The sequence below is a fragment of the Engystomops pustulosus genome, chromosome 4 (assembly GCF_040894005.1).
Source record: "Engystomops pustulosus chromosome 4, aEngPut4.maternal, whole genome shotgun sequence".
Classification (NCBI taxonomy): Eukaryota; Metazoa; Chordata; class Amphibia; order Anura; family Leptodactylidae; genus Engystomops; species Engystomops pustulosus.
In genome coordinates, this window is record NC_092414.1 from 195,921,284 (window position 1) to 195,939,080 (window position 17,797).

The window sequence follows — 17,797 nt, forward strand, 5'->3', positions numbered from 1 at the left end:
GGGCTGTATATAGTGATTGCTGGAGGAGCTGTATATAGTGATTGCTGGGGGAACTGTATATAGTGATTGCTGGGGGGGCTGTAAATAGTTATTACTGGGGGGTTGTATGTAGTGATTGCTGGGGGAGCTGTATAGTGATTGCGGGGGGAGCTGTATACAGTGATTGCGGGGGGAGCTGTATACAGTGATTGCTGGGGGAGATGCATATAGTGATTGCTGGGGGGCTTTATATATTGATTACTAAGGGAGCTGTATATAGTGATTGCTGGAGGAGCTGTATATAGTGATTACTAGGGGCTGTATATAGTGATTGCTGGGGGGAGCTGTATATAGTGAATGCTGGGGGAGCTGTGTATAGTGATTGCTGGGGGAGCTGTATATAGTGGTTGCTGGCGGGGGCTGTAAATAGTCATTACTGGGGGGTTGTATGTAGTGATTGCTGGGGGAGCTGTATAGTGATTGCGGGGGGAGCTGTATACAGTGATTGCGGGGGGAGCTGTATACAGTGATTGCTGGGGGAGATGCATATAGTGATTGCTGGGGGGGCTGTAAATAGTCATTACTGGGGGGTTGTATGTAGTGATTGCTGGGGGAGCTGTATAGTGATTGCGGGGGGAGCTGTATACAGTGATTGCGGGGGGAGCTGTATACAGTGATTGCTGGGGGAGATGCATATAGTGATTGCTGGGGGGCTTTATATATTGATTACTAAGGGAGCTGTATATAGTGATTGCTGGAGGAGCTGTATATAGTGATTACTAGGGGCTGTATATAGTGATTGCTGGGGGGAGCTGTATATAGTGAATGCTGGGGGAGCTGTGTATAGTGATTGCTGGGGGAGCTGTATATAGTGGTTGCTGGCGGGCTATATATAGTGATTACTGGGGGGTTGTATACAGGGATTACGGGGAGCTGTATACAGTGATTGCTGGGGGAGCTGTATACAGTGATTGCTGGAGCTGTATACAGTGATTTCTGGGGGGTGTATGTAGTGATTGCTGGGGGAGTTGTATGCAGTGATTGCTTGGGGAGCTGTATACAGTGATTGATGGGGGAGCTGTATATAGTGATTGCTGGGGGGCTGTATATAGGCATTACTAGGGGCTGTATATAGTGATTACTAGGGGCTGTATATAGTGATTGCTAGGGGGAGCTGTATATAGTGATTTCTGGGGGAGCTGTGTATAGTGATTGCTGGGGGAGCTGTATATAGTGGTTGCTGGTGGGCTATATATAGTGATTACTGGGGGGTTCTATATAGGGATTACAGGGGGGGTTGTATACAGTGATTGCTGGGGGAGCTGCATACAGTGATTCCTGGGGGAGCTGTATACAGTGATTGCTGGGGGAGCTGTAAATAGTGATTACTGGGGGAGCTGTATATAGTGATTGCTGGGGGAGCTGTATATAGTGATTACTGGGAGCTGTATATAGTGATTGCTGGGGGATCTGTATATAGTGATTGCTGGGGGAGCTGTATATAGTGATTGCTGGGGGAGCTGTATACAGTGGTTGCTGGGGGAGCTGTGTATAGTGATTGCTGGGGGAGCTGTATATAGTGATTGCTGGGGGAGCTGTATATAGTGATTGCTGGGGGAGCTGTATATAGTGATTGCTGGGGGAGCTGTATACAGTGATTGCTGGGGGAGCTGTATATAGTGATTACTGGGGGAGCTGTATATAGTGATTACTGGGGAGTCTGTATATAGTGATTGCTGGGGGAGCTGTATATAGTGATTGCTGGGGGAGCTGTATATAGTGATTGCTGGGGGAGCTGTATATAGTGATTGCTGGGGGAGCTGTATATAGTGATTGCTGGGGGAGCTGTATATAGTGATTACTGGGGAGTCTGTATATAGTGATTGCTGGGGGAGCTGTATATAGTGATTGCTGGGGGAGCTGTATATAGTGATTGCTGGGGGAGCTGTATATAGTGATTGCTGGGGGAGCTGTATATAGTGATTACTGGGGAGTCTGTATATAGTGATTGCTGGGGGAGCTGTATATAGTGATTGCTGGGGGAGCTGTATATAGTGATTGCTGGGGGAGCTGTATATAGTGATTACTGGGGAGTCTGTATATAGTGATTGCTGGGGATCAGTATGTAGCGATTGCTGTTCCCTGTCTGGACTACATTGAAAGTGGGCACCCAGCAGATTTTGCACCCAGGGTCCCCCATCAACCTTAATATGGCCCTGAATATGGGCCACATTTATCAAAAGTAGTGCAGTGCTTGGGAAGTGTTCAAAAATTTTTTTTTGGTACACCTTTAAAGGAAACCTACCATTTAGAATGGCCGGGGTAAGCAGTAAGTACCGAGCACCATCTCAGGGTGAGCTGGTGCCGGTACTTACTTTCGTTAGTGTAATAAACCGCTGTATCGCGGTTTTAACACTGTTTAAACTTTAGAGCAGAAGAGGCTTCGGTGCTGCTACGGTCGCGCACAGCGCCGAAGCCTCTTCTGCTCTAAAGTTTAAACAGTGTTAAAACCACGATACAGCGGTTTATTACACTAACGAAAGTAAGTACCGGCACCAGCTCACCCTGAGCTCACCCTGAGATGGTGCTCGGTACTTACAGCTTACCCCTGTCATTCTAAGTGGTAGGTTTCCTTTAACACAGGGTTACGCCCCTTTCTGTGCACAGTACTGTGTTGTGTCATGCACCTGGATACAATACTAGGGCAAACACTTCATAGATACGTGTTCAACCAGTCTGCACATATATTTATAATAGATCTTGCCAGTTGTCTTTATAGTATACATAGGGTGCAGTTGTGGTACTGTATAACTTCCATATAGTATCTGGATTTGATTTGTCTAGTTACCATAAAGTATGACTCAACCCTTTGTCTGGGATCTCTTTCTGTGAGAGGGAAACTTGCCATTAATATTTCACATAGAGAAAAAAATTCTTGATGCGACACAGCGGCCCACACACTGCCCTGTGTATAGTGCAGGGGGCGCCGGATTCAGGAATTGTGTTGCACGTTCTTTATGAATCTGGCGCCCCCTGCACTGCTCCTTTTTTTTTGTTGCACCTTTAGCATAGGCGTGCGACACGCTTCTGTCGGACTCTGCGTGATAAATGTGGTGCACGGTCCGACTGAGCACCGGAGCGCCCTTTTAAGTGCAGAAATGTTGTCGCTTTTGGTAAAGTGCAAGTAGTTTGAAAAGAACGTGCAAAGTCAGACAAAAACTGGCGCAGGGACTGTAACATATGTGGGCCAGTGTTGGTGTTATGGATTTGTTGTATACATTGTAATAAAAGACACATATATATACAGGCGGTCCCCTACTTAAGGACACCCGACTTACAGACAACCCATAGTTACAGACGGACCCCTCTGCCCACTGTGACCTCCGGTGAAGTCTCTGGATGTTACTATAGTCCCAGACTGCAATGATCAGCTGTAAGGTGTCTGTAATGAAGCTTTATTGATAATTCTTGGTCCAATTACACCAAAAATTTTGAAACTCCAATTGTCACTGGGGCAAAAGAAAATTTTTTTTCTAGAACTTCCATTATAAAATATACAGTTTCGACTTACATACAGATTCAACTTAAGAACAAACCTCCAGACCCTATCTTGTATGTAACCCGGGGACTGCCTGTATATATATATATATATATATATATATATATATACTGTATATAACACCTCCCACAAAAAAACCCTACCTGTAGCACTAGTCCTAATAAAATGCTAGATTAAAGACTGACAATTTTTTTAAATTTTTTAAGATGCATTTTACCCATTTTCCCAATTTTAGACACTCAAACCCCATCAATACAAGATATAGGACACCAAACATCTATTGTCTTTGATTCCACCAGCATCTCTGTCCCTGAAAATACTATAGCAATGGAATGATCAATCAGTCTCTTACCATCCATTGTCTTGCTCCATGTTCTGCTTGTCAGTTGCTGTGGAAGCTGAGTGTTTCTTAGCTGTTGCCTGGCGTCTGTTTTAATCCAGAAACCCCTCCTTTCCTGGTTCTTAAAATCGAGAATAGAAACTGAAACTTAACTGAGATTAAGAATTTTTTTTTTATTGGATGGTTGCCCTGAGCAGCTTTGATGCCCAGCAATTTAAAGAAAATTTACCACCAGGATGAAGAATTGTAAACCAAGCACACTGAAATACTGGTGTGTGACCCCCTATGGCAGGATCTGTGCTTATTTAAGTTTCTTATGCCCTTGTTTAAAAAAAAAGGCTTTAATATTATGCAAATGAGTCTGAGGGGTTCCAACTCCATTAACAGCTATAAGGCCCAGAAAAATTGCATAATTTTTAAATTAGTTTTTTTGTAAAAACAATGGCATAAGAAATTAAAAAAAGAGCGTATTCTGCCAGAGGGGGAACACACCAGCATTTAAGTGTGCTTGGTTTACAATACTTCATCCTGGTGGTAGATTTCCTTTAGGGTACTACAAGAGTAGTAGGGGACTTTTTCCTCCAAACATTTTTACAGATAACAGATATTTTTATTCTGAAGATGTTTTTTGGGAATTGCAGTACCACATGCAACCACTGGACAAGTATGGCACTGTTATTGCTAGAATGTTGGTGGTAAAAATGTAAAAAAAGATTCTGGGATATAGGCTTCAAATTTAATACCTGGTTTTACCACTTGGGTTAATTCAGGATCCTGCATTAGAATTGGTACGTTTCCTAATAATATGTTCAATGTCCCTAAACTGGTTGCTAAATGATGTCACAAATGTTATCGGTGTTTGATTTTTAACCCCTTCTTGCTTAAGTTTCATTTATCCACTGGTATTCTTCCTTTTATCCTGTAATAGTTCTTCTCTTTTTTTATCCCTCTTACTCTTTTTCTGGGCATATCCACTGGAAAGAACAGGGGGATGGCTTCATCCACACAAACGTCTATGGCGGCCGAACAAGGGGCAGTGAGCACACGTGACCGCACTGTGACTGTTCATGGTGCCGGGCACTCGCTCCTCTATGGGGCGAGTATGCGTTTGTGTCAAAGAGGCCTTACATTGTGTGTAAACTAGGGAGTGGGATAAGGGGAGAGGCAATGGGCATGGCCTAGAGCAGGGGTAGGGAACCTATGGCTCGGGAGACAGATGTGGCTCTATTGTTGGCTGCATCTGGCTCTCAGACAGATCTGTAATAAATAGTGATGGCTGCTGTGTGTCTTAGACTGATCACTGGACACAGGCAGCAATGTTACCGCTGCCAATGTCTTTTGTGGGACCCGGGGGCGCCATCGCTGCCATTGTCTAAGCCTGGGTCAAAGAAAAGAGCAGCTGCAGGGAGCACAGGTAGGTGACTATTCTTTTTTTTTTCTGTGACTACCTATCTTCTGGGAAGCATGTGCTGTGGTTATCTATATATTGTGGGTGCATGTGCTGGGGCTACATATCTATTGGGAGGGGTGTGCTGGGGCTACCTACCTACTGGGAGGCGTGTGCTGGGGCTACCTATCTACTGGGAGGCGTGTTTTGGGGCTACCTATCTTCTGGGAAGCATGTGCTGTGGTTATCTATATATTGGGGGTGCATGTGCTGGGGCTACCTATCTACTGGGAGGCGTGTGCTGGGGCTACCTATCTACTGGGAGGCGTGTGCTGGGGCTACCTATCTACTGGGAGGCGTGTGCTGGGGCTACCTATCTACTGGGAGGCGTGTGCTGGGGCTACCTATCTACTGGGAGGCGTGTGCTGGGGCTACCTATCTACTGGGAGGCGTGTGCTGGGGCTACCTATCTACTGGGAGGTGTGTGCTGGGGCTACCTATCTACTGGGAGGCGTGTGCTGGGGCTACCTATCTACTGGGAGGCGTGTGCTGGGGCTACCTATCTACTGGGAGGCGTGTGCTGGGGCTACCTATCTACTGGGAGGCGTGTGCTGGGGCTACCTATCTACTGGGAGGCGTGTGCTGGGGCTACCTATCTACTGGGAGGCGTGTGCTGGGGCTACCTATCTACTGGGAGGCGTGTGCTGGGGCTACCTATCTACTGGGAGGCGTGTGCTGGGGCTACCTATCTACTGGGAGGCGTGTGCTGGGGCTACCTATCTACTGGGAGGCGTGTGCTGGGGCTACCTATCTACTGGGAAGCGTGTGCTGGGGCTACCTATCTACTGGGAGGCGTGTGCTGGGGCTACCTATCTACTGGGGGGCGTGTGCTGGGGCTACCTATCTACTGGGGGGCATGTGCATATTGTACGGCTCTTACGGAATAACATTTTAAAATATTTGTGTTCATGGCTCTCTCAGCCAAAAAGGTTCCTGACCCCTGGCCTAGAGGGAACTAAATTTTCTGCAGTGCACTGCATCTTATGTCTCTCTTTCCCAAGCACAAAAGTTGGGAGGTATCTTAGAGTTCCAAGATGCCAAGAACTTTTATTGATGGATGAGGCTTTGGTTTTCTGCGATGTGCAGTCTGAGAAGTAGGGCAGCGGGCAGCTCCAGAATGTCTGGGTGAGTCGAAGTAGTTACCAGCAGCAATACACCACCAATACTAGACCTCTATGAGGACATTTCCAATATACCCCAATATAGCCCACAATAAAGATTTTTTGGCTTTTACAGTGTGAGACTAAAATGATGAAGCACAAGTGCAGTTGGGGGTACAGGCACTACAGGCAGAATTGAGCGCTCAGTGGCAGCACAAGGAGGAAATCACCGATGCAGACGCAACACCAACAAAGTAAGCATCCACAATGTGGAACGCCATGTTTACTTCACCTCAATTTCCAACACCATGGGATGGGGCATGTAGTACCAGGAGGATCGGTCCTTCCGGGGGGGGTTTTGCCAGTGTCTGAATAAGTTCAACAATACCGATAATACAACTTAAAATTTTTCCGCATTCCTTGAAAGTCAGATTTAAATTTTACAATTCTGCATTCCTGGTACTTCAACTTCAAGTTTTTTAATTGCCGGAACTTCAATGTGAAATTTTGACTTTCCAGTTTCTCGGACCATGAACTTTTGAAGTTTTGACAATCTGCATTACCAGAATTTTAAATGCAGTGAGAGGAAAGGTGTCTGGTTTTCCATTTCCACTTAAATCCACTATGTAAATAACTAGTTCTGAACACCCAGAGCGCCTTTAACCACAGTGAGAGGAAGGGGTTGTGGTTTTCCCATTGCTTCTTTTACTGTAGAGAGAATAACTAGGTCTGAACACCCAGAGCACCTTTAACCACTGTGACATCATTTTCTTTAGTTACTTTTTCTAAGTGATTTTCTATTTATTTATTTTTTTATGTTATCTTATTATTTTAAGTACTTTCCCTAGACCATAGTACTGTTATGCCCACCATTTTTCAGTCCTGTAGTGTTTACTCAGATCAAAATGTGGCTTGAAGTCTGGGTCCCTAACTAAATTTTGTTTGTGAAATTCACAACCAGGCTGTTGTTATAGGGGGCGGTCCAGACTACACAACCAGACTGATGCTCTAGGGTGAAGTCCAGAATACAACCAGGCTGTTTTTACATGCAGAGGTCTGGACTGCTACGATATCAGTTATATCAGCAAGTGAAAATAACTCCAAGGACCAAAATGATATGATATAATATATATCTTTTATTATCATCACATAGTGCGGTGCTACAACAAGTACCATAAGAACATTTTATAATCAGCAATTCTGTATATGGATTCTGTGTGGTTACATAGTAGACAGGAAAATACTTAGTGTATACAAGGAGAACTACACTACATCTTACATTACAATCAATCTCGTGGTCAAAGTCCAGGCACAGGGTCAGGGCAGGCGGCAGAGGTGCAACGTCAGAGTCCAATCCGGGGTCAGCAACAGGAGGTCCAAGCAGATGGGTACGGGAACACAGCACACTGGACAGCAGCACGGAGGATCACTGGTACACGGAAACACGGAGGAGCTCAGGTAACACAGGAACACGGAGGGACACAGGAACACGGAGGGACACAGGAACACGGAGGGACACAGGAACGCAGGAGACACAGGAATGCAGGAGACACAGGAAAGCAGGAGACACAGGAACGCAGGCTAATCGCAGTAAAGCTTTCTCTCAGGCTGTGAGGCACAAAGATCCGGCAGGGCTTGCAGAAAGAGGCAGGCTTATATAGATTTGGCCAATATGGCCAGCGCTAATTAATGGCGCGCTGGCCCTTTAAATCTTGAGAAGGAGCCACGCACGCCCTAGCAGTCGGGACGCGCACGGACCGTGGAGGGGAGCGAGCCGGGCCAGGTGAGACGCGCCGGCGGCGCGCTGGCGGGGGCTGGGCAGCACGGGTGAGCCTGCGACCCGCGATATGGGTCACGGGACCAACTGTGACAGTACCCCCCCCCCCCCTCTTCGGCCTCCCCCTCCTCCTGGGCTGGAGAAATTTCTGCAGGAGATCACGATCCAAAATATTGTCCTCAGGCTCCCGCGACCTCTCTTCTGGCCCAAATCCCTTCCAGTCAACCAAGAAGAACCGCTTCCCCCTTACCATCTTCATGTCCAGGATCTCCTTTACCTCGTAGGTGTTGGTGGAGTCCGCCACTGGAGTGGGAGGAGGAACGTGCCGGGAGAAGCGATTCAGAATGACAGGTTTCAGCAGAGATACGTGGAAAGAATTTGGGATGCGCATAGTAGGAGGAAGGCGGAGTTTATACGCCACTGGATTAATGCGCTGTAACACCTCAAACGGTCCCAGAAAACGTGGGCCCAGCTTGTAACTGGGATTCTTCAAACGGACATACTTGGATGACAGCCACACTTTGTCACCTGAAGAGAATATGGGAGGAGACCTGCGTTTCTTGTCCGCTTGAGTTTTTGAGCGGGCGGACGCCTGAAGTAAAGACTGACGAGTCTGTTCCCAGATAGTTTTGAGGTCTTCTACCAACTCTTCCACAGCAGGAACATCAGCAGACACGGAGAGAGGAAGAGGTGGTCGTGGATGTCTCCCATAGACAATGAAGAAAGGAGTGGCACTGGCAGACTCAGAGTTCAGGGAGTTGTAGGAGAACTCAGCCCATGGGAGCAGAGTGGACCAGTCGTCCTGTCGGGCGGAGACAAAATGACGAAGATAACAACCTCTGATTAACCCTCTCGACTTGTCCATTCGACTGAGGGTGATACGCTGAGGAAAAGTCCAATTTCACCTAGAGTTGACTGCACAGAGAACGCCAGAACCGGGAAACAAACTGAACTCCACAGTCAGATACTATGTGCCGGGGAAGACCATGAAGCCGGAAGATGTGAGTGAAGAACAGACTGGCAAGGCGAGGAGCAGACGGTAGACCTGGCAGCGGAACAAAATGAGACATTTTGGAGAACCGATCAGTTACCACCCAGATGACAGTATTCCCAGAGGAACAGGGAAGGTCCGTGACAAAGTCCATGGCCACGTGAGTCCACGGGCAACTGGGTATCGGCAATGGCATCAGGAGACCGGCAGGTTTGAGGCGTAATGGTTTATTATGAGCACAAGAGATGCAGGAAGCCATAAAATCCCGTACGTCTTGGACCAGATTCGGCCACCAATAATAACGAGAAATTAGGGCTAAGGAGCGCTGCACCCCAGGATGCCCGGCCACACGAGAACAATGTCCCCAAGTCAAAATCTTCTTCCGAAGAGCAGGTCGGACATAAGTCTTGCCAGGAGGGAGCTGCCGGAGGTCTACTGGAGCAGCCACAACCAGCCGTTCCAGAGGGATGATATGCCGAGGAGCCGGTTCTTCCCCAATAACATCAGAGGCACATGAGAGGGCATCTGCCTTGATGTTCTTCTCAGCTGGACGAAAATGGATCAATAAATTAAAACGTGAAAAGAAAAGGGACCAGCGGGCTTGTCTTGGATTGAGACGTTCAGCAGTCTGGAGGTACAGGAGATTCTTGTGGTCAGAATATACACTGACCGGGTGACGAGCTCCTTCCAGAAGATAGCACCACTCTTCCAAGGCGAGTTTAATAGCCAGGAGTTCCCGATCTCCTATGGAGTAGTTCCTCTCAGCCGCAGGATTGGTTGGATCCATCTGTAGGCCTTTATCGGAGATTATGTATCCTAGAAATGGAAGGCTCTTCTGATGGAATTGGCACTTCACCAGTTTAGCATAGAGGCGATTGGCTCTTAGGTGCCTAAGAACTTGCCGTACATGCACTTGATGAGACTCCAGATCAGGAGAGAAGACCAAGATGTCATCTAAGTAAACAATGACACAGGTGTATAGCAGGTCTCTGAAAATGTCGTTCACGAATTCCTGAAAGACTACAGGTGCATTACACAGTCCAAAGGGCATGACCAGGTACTCAAAGTGCCCGTTTCGGGTGTTAAAGGCGGTCTTCCATTCATCGCCCTCCCGGATGCGGATAAGATTATAGGCCCCTCTAATGTCCAATTTAGAGAAGACTTTAGCTCCACGGAGGCGGTCAAAGGACCACCCGTGACAGTTATAAAGTATTTCAAGAAGTGTCTGACTCTGAATGATAAATCTGTCATAGTTTAAGATTTTATAGGCTAACTATGCACCTTTTATTTGTGGAGAACAAAATCTACCATCAGGATCATGGATTATAAACCAAATACACCTACATGCTGGTGTGTGCCCCCTTTATCAGGATATGTTCTTTTTTTAACTTCTTATGCCCTCGATTTCTAAGAAAATATGCTTTAAAAGCTACGCAAATGAGCCTAAGGGGCTCCAGGCTCTATTAACTTCTATGGAGTGTGGAGCCCCTCTGGCTCATTTTGAAGCCTTTTTTTCTAAAAACAAAGCTTAAAGAAGAGCTGATCCTGACGTGCACTGGAGCACTCTGTGCTAAAACGTGTTCTGTTACAGAGTACCAACACCAGACTGTAACTGTAGTTTAAATCACGACTACCCAAGTGGTAGTTTTACTTTAACTGTTTGCAATCCAAAGCAAATCCACAGGAGAAAGACAGGTATGGTGGAAATCGATTAAGAAAGCCAGGAAATGAATAAAGCAGTGTTCAGACTAGCAAGAACAGAACATTATTTAAGAAAAAAAATCACACTCATCTGTATAACCCTGTCTTACTGTACTTTATTTGTATCAAATTCATCTCCATAACACAGCCAAAGCTACTTTCACTGCAGTAGCTCCAAAAAATGCTCCTGGGCCACTATCCTCGCCAAAGCTACAAACGCGGGAACTCCAGGTATTCCAAGTTTGCAGTGGGTGCGGTTAAAAACCTTAAAGGGCTTATCCGGCTGTTAAAAATTACTGAGGGTCGGGCTGGGGAGGGCTATTTAAAAATAATAAACGTGTACTTACCTCCTCCAGCGCCGCCGATGTCCCACGCCGTGGTCCGTATGATCCTAGCTCCTGTTTGTTTACAAGGGCACAGAAGCCGTGCACATGGAGCTTCTAGTCCGCGATGTGGCCAGCATCTCCCATCCGTCCCTATCTCTCAGCGTTGTAAGCGCTGGGAGATGGTGTTGGATGGGAGCTTGCGGCCGGCCAGAAGCTCCCTGTGCTCCCCTGTAATCAAACCGGCGCACAGAGGAGACGGACCGCTGCGCGGGACATCGGCAGCGCCGGACGAGGTAAGTACGTGTTTATTATGTTTAACTAACCCAGCCCGGCCCTCAGTATTTTTTAACACCCGGATAACCCCTTTAATGTATGTCACTACTAGTACATGACTCCATAGATTAAAGAAGAATGCTTTAATTTCCAAAAGGGTAAACGCGTTTCGGGCTAGAACAGCCTTTCTTCAGGTACAATTGGAATGAAGAGCTAAATATTTTGACAAATATATATATAAACACAAAAAAATCAATAAACCAAATATATAAAATATTAAATAATTTTAGATAATTTTTAGATAGTATAGTACAGATAGTATAGATAAATAGTATATTTAAAAGTTCATATTCATAAAACAATTTATAATTTAAAAATACATAAAAAATAGATTTGTGCACAATGGGGGTCATTTACTAAGGGCCCGATTCGCGTTTTCCCGACATGTTACCCGAATATTTCCGATTTGCGCCGATTGTACCTGAATTGCCCCGGGATTTTGCCGCCGGCATGCGCGCGGCGGAAATCGGGGGGAAGGGGGCCGAACGAAAACCCGACGTATTCGGAAAAACCGCTGCTTTTAAAAACGGAAAATGTGTTGCTCGGGACGCGCTTACCTTCACTCAGCCGGCCCCGGTGAATTCCGGCGCGTTCAGATGCTTTTCAGCGCAGCAGCGCCACCTGGTGGACGGCGGAGGAACTACCTTATTAAATCCCGGCCGGATGCGAATCCAGCGCAGAGAACGCGTCGCTGGATCGCGAATGGACCGGGTAAGTAAATCTGCCCCAATATGTCTAGTGTACATCTAAAGGGAACAGAGATAAAATAGTACAGTGTATATTCTTATATTCCAAGTTTAACATTGCAATTCCTGCAGAAGTTGTCTCCTTTTGTAACCAAATATATCTTCATCTTGTCGCACTGTGCTTTGCGATCGTACTCATTTACAGGGAGAGGTCAAGACTATGCAGCTAGACTGCTGTTATATGGGAAGGTTCAGACTATAAAGTGAGACTCCTTCTGTTATGGGGGCACTACAGACTAAACAGCCAGACTATTGTTATAGGGGGAGGTCCAGACTACACAGCCAGACTACTGTTATAGGGGGAGGTACAGACTACACAGCCAGACTACTGTTATAGGGGGAGGTCCAGACTACACAGCCAGAATACTGTTATAAGGGAGGTCCAGTCTACACAACCGTCATAGGGGACGGCATGACTACACAACCAGACAACTGTTATAGGTGGGAGGTCCAGACTACTGTTGTAGGTGGGAGGTCCAGACTACTGTTGTAGGTGGGAGGTCCAGACTACTGTTATAGGTGGGAGGTCCAGACTACTGTTATAGGTGGGAGGTCTAGACTACTGTTATAAGCAGGGCCGGTTCTAGACAAAGTGGGGCCCTGGGCAAAACTAAAAGTGGGGCCCCAAAATAAAACTATTTTATGACCAGTCACAGTCAGTAAGAGGCTCCATTTAGTATGGTAAAACAAACTGTAATATGGGAGAATTTTATAGGAGATAGATAAATGATAGGGAGATTTATGGGCAGCACGGTGGCTCCGTGATTAGCACTACAGCCTTGCAGCGCTGGTCAACATCTGCAAAGATTTTGTATGTTCTCTCTGTGTCTGCGTGGGTTTCCTCCGGGTCCTCCGGTTTACTCCCACACTCCAAAAAATTACTGGTAGGTTGATTAGACTGTGAGGCCCATTGGGGAGAGGGACCGATATTTTCTGAAAGCAGACACTTGCCCCATTTTCAAAATTGCATCAAAGATTTTATAGACATAGGTGCTTTCATGCAATTTTGATTCAAATTGAAACATTTTATTAAAAATACTTAAAATTTTACTTTGATGGCAAGAAAATTTGATCCAAACAGAAAATGTTTACCTTCACATCTCCTGAATGTAATAGATGGACATGTGTAGAGTTCACAAATGTGACCTATTGATATGTTCACATGAATAAATCCACATAATATCACTAAAACTGTAATAACTAGATATCTGCTTTTCAGCTAGACATTTTTAGACAGTCACAACCTGCAAAATATAGCAATAAAACAGAATAAAAAGTAAAGGCGCCATAAAACCTATAGAATTTTGAAAGCAGACAACCAGGCGATGCATTTGGCAATTAACATTCAAAATTTCCTCTAAAATATGTACAAATCCAGACACTTATATAAAGAAAATCTACTTTCCTAAAACAGTAAGATGTGAGGAGAGCATACATACCCCACACCAATATACTGTATTCACCAAAATATGCAGCAAAGGGAACTGCAGAAAATTCACACAGATCTATCATTGTCTGTTCCTTACACAATGGTAACCCAAATAAATAACTATATATCCATAAACTTCTCTAATGAGATAATAAAAGTCACATTTAGATGTGCGCCATTGTATTATCCGCACAATAACAGAACCCTCCGCGCTTCATAAGAATGAGAGTGAGAACGTCATAACATCGGTGTAAATAATGGAGGATGATGGGAAATAAAAACTTTATTCCAGGACATGTGTGTGCTTTTGGTGTTACATATAACTTTATGGACATGTTCTGGTCGCGGTGTAGTCACATTAAGCGAAGAGGATTGAATGTTCATCGTATCAGTCAATTTTCCGAACAAAAAATAACTATCACAAAATAAAAGGGAATAAGAGAGAAAGGGCCACATTTATCACTTTTGTGCGCCTATGTGTAGTAGTTGCACCTAAATTCTGGCGCACTGTTTTCCAGAATTATCACAAGCTACAACCATCTGTGATAAGGTAATTTCCTGCCTCTTATTAATCACTTTACTTTAACACAGTTTAGGCGCAATTTTGGCGCAGTTTAGGCGCAATGTTAGATTCGGGCACTTACATGTCATCCTGCTACAAGCTCCTCTCTGCTTCTCCCACAGCCCAGAATGAAGATAACACTCACAGCAGCACCCAGGTGTGTGACACCCAGCACCCAGTGACCTCCTCAGCAGGGGCTTCTCCTGGAGGGGATCCCCCAGTGCTGGTCTTCTGCTGCATCCCTGTAATTCTGCACAGTGTCCCCCTTAGACACACTGGTGATACTGTGCAGAATTACATGGGGGACACTTGTCAGTACTATCTGCAACATTCTGTAACGTTCTCTTCTCTCTTGCTTTGAGCTCAGGATTCTGCAGAATGTTTTGTAAATAGAAGGTGATGAACTGTAAATAAAGTCTGCAGCTCCTATCTGCAGAGTATCTCATGTCTGTAATCTGTTCTAGTGTCTGCAGTGTCTGGATGAGCTTTGCTGCTAGAAATGAGCTGTTCTGCAAAGGGGCTCAGTGCTTTCTTCTCAGTTAACGCCAGCTTCGGGCTGGAGTGTTTTTGCGCCCGTTTTTGCGCCTAAATGAAAAGTCACAAGTGATGAATATCATTAGGCGCATCAAAACATCTGAATTGTTAGGATAAATGAGGGAAAGCTGGTTATTTTTGCTGCGCAGCTAGTTTGGCATTTAGTCGCAAAAATGGCACAAAAACGGTGCGCCTGAATGAAAAGGCACAAAAACAACAGAAAAAACGATTAATACATGTGGCCCAAAGTGTGTTCTTAGATTTGCATAGAGAAGGGTTAAAAACATGAATATTAGTTGATATTATCCCTTCTCAAAATGTAGTAACATATAAAGTGAATATCTGTGAGGTGCAGCAGCTCCTGTGTGCAGCAAATTCTCCCACAGCCTGATGGCTAAGAATCTGGAGATGGGGGAGACACTTCAGGGGGCTGTATCTCTGGCTCTGTGACACATAGAACCTTACTTCTTTTTTCCTATGAAAGAAGAGAGTCTCCTCTTTTATATGAATCTAAATGATTCTAAAATGTAGGAAAACGGAGCTATTTATATATAAAAATGGCACCTGATATTCTCACTTTAAACCTGAATATCTCTGGATCCATAGCACCTAGAAACAAAATTCAAGATTCATTTGAAAGAAGAGATTCCCCCCTTTCTCCCTGGGGGCCCTGGGCAATTGCCACCTTTGCCTACCAATAGCGCCGGCCCTGGTTATAAGGGAAGTCCAGACTACACAACCGTCATAGGGGACGTCATGACTACACAACCAGACAACTTATAGGTGGGAGGTCCAGACTACACAGCCAGACTACTGTTATAGGGGGAGGTACAGACTACACAGCCAGACTACTATTATAGGGGGAGGTCCAGACTACACAATCAAAGTGTTGTTGTTACAAGGCAAAGATCCAGAAGACACATTTCTTATACTGAGAAGTGATAATATTATGAGCTCCAAGTAAATACCACCCTATGTGTAAACAAATAGGATCAAAAATGAGTTGTTGTGATTTCTCCTGTATTATAGACACATAGTGTGGTGGAACAACAAGTACCAGAAGAACATTTCATAATCAACACTTTTGTGCATGTATTCCATGAGGTTACATAGTACATAACATAAGGTAATAATAAGTGTATACAAGTACAACTACTCTACATCTTTCATTGGTTCTGCAGTTATTTCTGATGTTTAAGATGGTTGGATTGTCCATATATCATACAACAGTAAAATGACACCACTCCAAACTACATATATTATAAAGTATTTATAGAAGCACTTCAGGAGAAAAGGTTGTTATACTAAGTAAAAGGCCTAAAGGGGCACAGAGGCCCTCCCCTAGAAACCGAAAAGCTCAATTCCATAAAATGACATTAAAAATATTTTATTTATTATGATTTACAAGTATAATCTAGGAATATGGGCCAGATATGATGATGTTTAACATTATTGTAGTCAGAGACAACCTCTAGAGGAGCATAGAGAGATCACACTGTGAACGTACACAGCAGCTTCTTTGACACTGGCTCTACTAATTGGACAGTGTTGGGGAAGATAATCATAACACATGCCTTCTCCTCTGCTCCGGCACCTCCTCTGTGACAGTAGAGAAGATTATAATGGTCATATACAGAGATTGATATCTCAGCAACTGTGGGGGCTATAAAGAAAAATTAAACTCCCACTGAATCTATGTAGTGTCCCCTACATTATGCTATCCTAATCTCTGCAATTGTGGGCATGTGAAAGGTCCTCTTTAAGAGGTTAATCTGCCATGAATGGAGAAGCAGTGACCAGCCTGTGTAAATGTATCAGCGCAATCATCAGGACGTATGGCCTGATGCGTGGAGGAACCGCTTGTTAGGTCATGAATACTCGTGTTAATAGCCCAGCAGCTCCACACACCCGCAGATTGCGGGGCATGACAACCAGTCGTATTATTAGGTGTTCCTTCATTGCTATGTAGAAGGCAAAAGAAGAGGCAATAAACCACTCCTGTCTGCTCCTCAAGGTGTCAGAGACTGACGTAAATCGACCTGTGTCTGCAATCTATGCAAAAGCAGGGCAGAAACAGCAGCAGTGTCTAGTCAGAGCATACACCACTCACCATCAAAAGATGGGGCAGTCTTTCAGGACCTGGGTCCAGGATCCCAATGCTTAAAGACTGTAGGGGTGACCAAGCACCTTTTCATATGTCGGAGCATACAACGTGCCAGTCATATCTTTTTCAGGATATCACGGCAAGTAATGTTCCCACATCGCAAATAAAATGCCACAGCCTGAAAGTTTGGGCCACTTGTCCAAGACATCATCCAGTCTCCCCATTTTCTTGGGAGCCTTGTGGATCCTCTAGGATTTAATGATTCTAACTTTTGGTGTGTTTTGAGAGCTCTTAGATCAATTTTAATTAATTCAGTTTCCAGGTTTCCACCCGGATTCCATCTGATCACAGAGGTTCCCCAGTTGATGGACACTATGGGGGTCATTTACTAAGGGCCCAATTCGCGTTTTCCCGACGTGTTACCCGAATATTTCCGATTTGCGCCGATTTCCCATGAATTGCCCCAGGATTTTGGCGCACGCGATCGGATTGTGGTGCATCGGCGCTGGCATGCACGCGACGGAAATCGGGGGGCCTGGCCGAACGAAAACCCGACAGAGTCGGAAAAATCGCTGCATTTAAAAAAAAAAAAGTGTCGCGAAAATTGCACTTACCTTCACTAGGAATAGGCCGGTGAACTTGAGTGCATTCCAGGGAACTTCAGCGCAGCAGCGCCACCTGGTGGACGTCGGAGGAAATACCTTAGTGAATCGCCGGAAGACCCGAATCCACCGCAGAGAACGCGCCACTGGATCGCGAATGGGCCGGGTAAGTAAATCTGCCCCAGTGGGGCTGAGTTATTTAGATGTTGAAAAGTTAGACAGAGAGACTTGTTATGTTAGTGATGTTAAATCGACTAAGTTTAAGAC

At 45.2% G+C, this 17,797-nt stretch overlaps 1 protein-coding gene across 2 annotated transcripts in view; it reads right to left on the reverse strand.

Moving 5' to 3' along the window:
* Window positions 1-4,011, reverse strand: part of LOC140127987 (RING finger protein 112-like) — a 41,793-nt gene extending 37,782 nt beyond the window's left edge. The window contains exon 1 of one of the 2 annotated variants that reach the window (XM_072149283.1): window positions 3,891-4,011. In XM_072149283.1, coding sequence (XP_072005384.1) covers window positions 3,891-3,910 — 20 coding nt within the window. In that variant the 5' untranslated portion in view covers window positions 3,911-4,011. The remainder of the gene's footprint in view (window positions 1-3,890) is intronic. The other variant, XM_072149284.1, reaches the window with a different exon arrangement.
* Between the last annotated feature and the right edge of the window lie 13,786 nt (window positions 4,012-17,797).